This window comes from Papio anubis, chromosome 11 (genome assembly GCF_008728515.1).
Source record: "Papio anubis isolate 15944 chromosome 11, Panubis1.0, whole genome shotgun sequence".
NCBI classification, from domain to species: Eukaryota; Metazoa; Chordata; class Mammalia; order Primates; family Cercopithecidae; genus Papio; species Papio anubis.
The window spans coordinates 30040366-30046953 of NC_044986.1; the positions used below are offsets into that span (position 1 = coordinate 30040366).

A 6588-nucleotide genomic window follows, 5' to 3' on the forward strand; every position below is an offset into this window, starting at 1 on the left:
TATTTATGCCATTGCTGATGAGTTTTCAGTGACTCTCAATGAAACCTAATCCTACCCAATACAACTCCCTACTGCTCTTAGGATAAACAAAGATCTTCAATATGGCCCAAGAACCAGCCTATTCTTTTCTTTCAATGCCTTCACTTTAACAATAGAACCTGCCTACTGTTCCAGTCCCTAATTCCCAGCTTCATGGTATACCACACCCCCATCCCATTCTCTGCTCCAGCTACCCTGGCCATCTTTCAGCCTCTGTACCTACCAGAATCCTTCCCACCAGAGAGCTTTAATACATACTTTTCCCTCTTTTCTTCATCTGGCTAACTCCTACCTAATCTTCAGATATCAGATCTCACCTCAAGTATCATCTCCTCTGGAAGCCTTCTCTGACTTCTCCAGCTAGATTAAACCCCACATTTTAAGTTCTCATAGCCTTAGGTACCTCTCCTTCACAACGTACATTTTAAGTTGCAGTTTTACATTTGTGTGGTTACAGATGTGAACATATATGCACGCGCACACACACTATGTGTATATATATATATGTAAAAATGTACATACCTCTCAAAGAATGACTTTGCTTCATTCTCATGTTGATTGTAGACTAGCTCCAAGTACATGTGCACAAACAGAGGATAAAAGAGTTGGGATAACTCTGCCCGATGGCAGTCCAGGGAACATTCAATGAAGTGTTTCAGTCCACTATAGTATTCTTCATACATTGTGGGATCTCCTTGTTGGCTGTAGGCCGACAACACAGCACTGACATCTGGCTGGTCTTCCACAGCAACACTTCCAACTGTTTAAAAACAAAAAACAACTTTTAAGAAAATGACCTATTATGACCATGTGACTATGGCTGTTTTGTTAAGGCCCAGAGGTGAGCTGTTGCTCAGATTGTTGTCTCTTTCTTCCCAACGTCTCTTCCTCAACACAATCACATAATCTTTTTTTTTTTTTTTTTGAGAGGGAGTCTCGCTCTGTCACCAGGATGGAGTGCAGTACGGAGATCTCAGCTCACTGCAACCTCCGCCTCGCAGGTGAGTCTCTTGCCTCAGCCTCTCAAGTAGCTGGAACTACAGGCATGCGCCATGCCCAGCTAATTTTTGCATTTTTAGTAGAGACAGGGTTTCACCATGTTTGCCAGGATGGTCTCGATCTCTTAACCTTGTGATCCTCCCACCTCGGCCTCCCAAAGTGCTGGAATTACAGGCATGAGGCACCGCACCTGGCCCACACAGTCTTTTTTTTTTTTCTTTCTTTTTGAGATGGAGTTTCAACTCTTGTCGTCCAGGCTGTAGTGCAATGGCACGATCTTGGCTCACTGCAACCTCCGCATCTCGGGTTCAAGCAATTCTCCTGCCTCAGCCTCCTGAGTAATCCTACCCAATACAACTCCCTACTGCTCTTAGGGTAAACAAAGATATTCAACATGGCCCAAGAACCAGCCTATTCTTTTTTTTCAATGCCTTCACTTTAACAATAGAACCTGCCTACTGTTCCAGTCCCTAACTAATTCCCAGGGCATGCACCACTATGCCCCCTAATTTTTGTATTTTTAGTAGAGGGGGGGTTTCACCATGTTGGCCAGGCTGGTCTTGAACTCCTGACCAGAGGTGATCCACTCGCCTCCCAAAGTGCTGGGATTACAAGTATGAGCCGCCAGGCACAGTGGCTCATGCCTGTAATCCCAGCATTTTGGGAGGCCAAGGCAGGCAGATCACGAGGTCAGGAGATCGAGGCCATCCTGGCTAACACGGTGAAACCCCGTCTCTACTAAAAATACAAAAAATTAGCCGGGCATGGTAGTGGGTGCCTGTAGTCCCAGCTACTCGGGAGGCTGAGGCAGGCGAGTGGCGTGAACCCGGGAGGCGGAGGTTGCAGTGAGCCAAGATCGCGCCACTGCACGCCAGCCTGGGCAACAGAGCGAGACTCCGAGACTCCATCTCAAAAAAAAAAAAAAACCAAGTATGAGCCACCGCGCCCAGCCATAATCTTTTAATGGAATTTTTTTCACTTGTTTCAGTCACCCAAACCGAAACCTGTCAGCACATCCATATCTTAAGATAACAATAACAGGCCATCACGGTGGCCCAGCATTTTGTGAGACTGAGGCAGGCGGATCACAAGCTCAGAAGTTCAAGACCAGCCTGGCCAACATGGTGAAACCCTACCTCTACTAAAAATACAAAAATTAGCTGGGTGTGATGGCGCGTGCCTGTAATCCCAGCTACTCGGGAGGCTAAGGCACGAGAATCACTTGAACCCAGGAGGCAGAGGTTGCAGTGAGCCAAGATCGCGCCACTGCACTCCAGCCTGGTGACAGAGCAAGACTCCGTCTCAAAAACAAAAAAAACAATAACAAGAAGAGTCAATATTCCTCCTGGAACTACCTTATGTTAAAGACAAATTGTATAAAAGATGGTATGTGCAAATCAAACAACTACATTAACTTTCTCTCAACGCTCTGTTCAGATGGCACCCATTACCACCAAGCCATGCACTGCAGTAACATTCCCAGTTCTCTGAGCCACCCAAGCACTGTGTAACATTCCTGTAACATATCCTATCCTGTGTTCCCTTCACATTATATACATCTCTTACCCCTTATAAAATGTAACCACTTCAGGGTGGGAAGGACCATGCCCTATTTATATCTTCAAAAGATAGTTATATGCTTAAAACAATTTCCATAACCAGCATTTCAAAACAGAAAACGTAACTATTTATTTGTAACACAGCACCACCTAACAATACATCTGTCAATTAAATCAGAATTTGGTTGTTGGAAATATTTGTAAGTTGCCATTATAGTACACTTCGCTCTTTACTGCACAAATGTGATAATTTCTTCGGTTACTCTGATGGCCTCTTTTCCTCCTTACTGATTTCTCAGTTATGATCTATAATTAGGTCAAGTTTCTGAAGAGATAGGAGATTACAGCAAAATAACCAACAATATAATTCATCTTATAGTTCATTCACAAAATTCAACATTAAAAAAAGATTCCTCTCACTTTTTTTTTTTTTTTTTTGTAAAGATGGAATTTTGCTCTGTTGCCCAGGCCGGAGCACAATGGCGCTATCTTGGCTCACTGCAACTTCTGCCTCCTGGGTTAAAGTGGTTCGCCTGCCTCAGCCTCCCGAGCAGCTGGGACAACGGCACATGCCACCACGCCCAGCTAATTTTTTTGTATTTTTAGTAGAGACGGGGTTTCACCATGTTGGCCAGGCTGGTCTTGAACTCCTGACCTCAAGTGATCCACCTGCCTCGTCCTCCCAAAGTGCTGGGACTACAGGCGTGAGCCACCGCGCCCGGCCTTCAATCCACATCTGCACACATTTCTATTTATGGATTACAATGAGATATGAATACAATGCTATGTATTCATACTTCATTTCTGGCAATGCTGCAAAGATTAGGCCTCATACAGATTAATTTGGCTAAAAGCTCTGCACTGGATAATTCAATAAACATTTATTGTCAGCTCAGGATCACCTCTGAGACCTTATATTGTATATGAGTTTTATTGCATGGATTTGTGACAACAGTTGCTGTGAGAAAGCAGTGGCTCAGGTGTCAGGAACACATACAGAGGCATAAACTTATCCATACCAAACATTTCACATATACATATTACAAGTGCCTCACGTGGCCGGGCGCGCTGGCTCACGCCTGTAATCCCAACACTTTGGGAGGCCAAGGCAGGTGGATCACGAGGTCAGGAGATCAAGACCATCCAGGCTAACATAGTGAAACCCCGTCTCTACCAAAAAGACAAAAAAAAATTAGCCAGGTGTGGTGACATGCGCCTGTGGTCCCAGCTACTTGGGAGGCTGAGGCAGGAGAATCGCTTGAACCTGGGAGGCAGAGGTTGCAGTGAGCCAAGATTGCGCCACTGCACTCCAGCCTGGCCGACAGAGCGAGACTCTGTCTAAAAAAAAAAACCCTCGGCCGGGCGCAGTGGCTCAAGCCTGTAATCCCAGCACTTTGGGAGGCCGAGACGGGCGGATCACGAGGTCAGGAGATCGAGATCATCCTGCTCAATGTGAAACCCTGTCTCTACTAAAAATACAAAAACTAGTCATGTAGGTGGCGGGAGCCTGTAGTCCCAGCTACTGCTGGGGAGGCTGAGGAATGGCGTGAATCCTGGGAGGTAGCGGAGTGAGGAGTTGAGATCCAAGCCACTTCAGGTTGGTGACAGAGCGAGACTCCATCTCAAAAAAACCCTCATAACCACTCATGTAATAGAGAAAATTCAACATGAGAATGACTTGTCTCCTGACAATACTAATGTAAAAAAAAAATTTTTTTTTTTTTTTTTAAGACAGAGTCTTGCTCTATCACCCAGGCTGAAGTGCAGTGGCGCAATCTTGGCTCACTGCAACCTCGGCCTCCCGGGTTCAAGCAATTCTCCTGCCTCAGCCTCCCAAGTAGCTGGGATTACAGGCATGCGCCATCACATCTGGCTAATTTTTGTATTTTTAGTAGAAAGGGGGTTTCACCATGTTGGCCAGGCTGGTCTCAAACTCCTGACCTCAGGTGATCCACCCGCTTCATCCTCCCAAAGTGCTGAGATTACAGGCATGCGCCACCACGCCCGGCCAATAGGAAGGTAAAAAAAAATTAAAAGGTAAGAAAAGAATGACAATCAGCATCACACATGTAAATGCAGCAAAGACGAAAAGGTCTGTCCAATGCCCATGCCTAAACACATGGTTCTCAAGCTGCCCTATGTCAACACTCCTTAGAAGCTCTTATTCAAAAGTGAAGATTCCCAGATTCCACCTCTAGAGGATCTGATTCACTAAGTCTGAAGTGATGCCCAGGAACCTGCATCCTCCAAAGACTTAACACTGGTGGTACTCAGCCCATATATATCTTTAAAATTTCAGTCGGGTGCGGTGGCTCATGCCTGTAATCCCAGCACTTTGGGAGGCCGAGGCGGGTGGATCATGAGATCAGAAATTCAAGACCAGTCGGACCAATATGGCGAAACCCCATCTCTACAAAAAATACTTTTTAAAAAACTAAGCGGGGCGTGGTGTCGTGCACCAGTAGTTCCAGCTACTCGGGAGGCTGAGGCAGGAGAATCGCTTAAATCCAGGAGGCAGAGGTTGCAGTGAGCCGAGATTACACCACTGTAGTCCAGCCTGAGCGACAGAGCAAGACTCCGTCACAGAAAAAAAAAAAAAAACTTTTAGCTGAGATTCAGAGGGTACATGACGTGCAGGATTGTTACAAGGGTATATTGTATGGTGGCTGGGCACCGTGGCTCACGCCTGTAATCCCAGCACTTTGGGAGGCCGAGACTGGTGGATCATATGAGGTCGGGAGTTCGAGACCAGCCAGACCAACATGGTGAAAGCCTAGCTGTACTAAAAATACAAAAATTAGCTGGCCGTGGTAGTAGAAGCCTGTAGTCCCAGCTACTCACGAGGCTGAGGCAGGAGGATCGCCTGAACCCAGGAGGCGGAGGTTGCAGTGAGCCGAGGTCGCACCACTGCACTCCAGCCTGGGCAACAGAGCAAGGCTCCGTCTCAAAAAAAAAAAAAAAAAGTCCATAAAGTATTTATTAACACATCTTTTAAAAGGAAGTAAAGAAATAAAGAGAAAATAAAGTACTTACAAAACTTAAAGTACGCTAGTACGAAACTGTACAAACACTGTTAGTCTCAGGTGGACCTGCCCAAGGCTCAAAAGCCCAAATGAGAGGAAAGGGACCAAAAGCGTGAAGGTCCCCGCCTCTCCGCGCTCACCTTCCCATACATCCCTCTGCTCAACAGCTCTCCTCAGCCTCTCGCTGAAACTGACAGCTCGGAAGGGGGTTTGACTGCGCAGCCGGCGCACTAGAGAAAGGGGCGGGCATGTGGCCCTAGAGGCGGGCCCAGGAAATTCAAAACAAGCCCGCAGAGGTGCAGGCCTGCCAGCCCCTGCCTTACCGGCTTGCTCCCCTTCGCGGCGGCCGTGCCTCCCCGGAACCCCACGGCTTACCTTTACCCGGAGCCGCAGGACCTGAGGCTGAACCTGAGACGGCCGTGACCCCCGAAGTGCCAGTGCCCGGAGGGTCGGGGGCCGCAGGGCCAGGGGCCGAGGCGGTCACCCGGCTGAGAAGCGCGCTGGCCACCTCAGCGCCGACGCTGTCCACCTCTCCCGGGGCTCCGGAGCCCGCCACTGCCTCCTCCAGCAGCCGGGCCTCACGGCGCAGCGCCTCTTCGGCCTCGCGGAGGTTGCTCTGCCGTAGGAACTGCAGCACGGCCAGTAGAGTCTGTCGGTCGTGCGGAGCGCCGGCCTCCGGAGCAGCCGCAGGCACCGGGGCCGCCCCCGCCGGGGCAGCGGTGGAGACAGCCACCGTGAGCTTGGGGGTCCCGCCATCCCCGCCAGTGGACGACGATGCCGCAACGTTCCCGCCGCCGCCGTTGGGGCCGTTGTTGGTAGTGCCGCCGCTACCCTCGCCTGCGCCGTCCCCCGCCTGCGGAGGTAGCAGCGTTGGCGGTCCCTCAGGCTCTAGCTTGACCGCCACCTCCGTCTGCTCCTCCGCCAGCGCCGCCATCTTGCGGCTGAGCCACCTTGCGCCGTCAAGCGTG

At 49.1% G+C, this 6588-nt stretch overlaps 1 protein-coding gene across 1 annotated transcript in view; it reads right to left on the minus strand.

Annotated features, from left to right (window-relative positions):
- Window positions 1-6588, minus strand: part of TAF5 (TATA-box binding protein associated factor 5) — a 21814-nt gene extending 15226 nt beyond the window's left edge. Inside the window, exons 1-2 of the mRNA XM_003904209.5 lie at window positions 5996-6588; window positions 562-799 (exon numbers count right to left, since the gene is read on the minus strand). Coding sequence (XP_003904258.2) covers window positions 562-799; window positions 5996-6554 — 797 coding nt within the window. The 5' untranslated portion in view covers window positions 6555-6588. The remainder of the gene's footprint in view (window positions 1-561; window positions 800-5995) is intronic.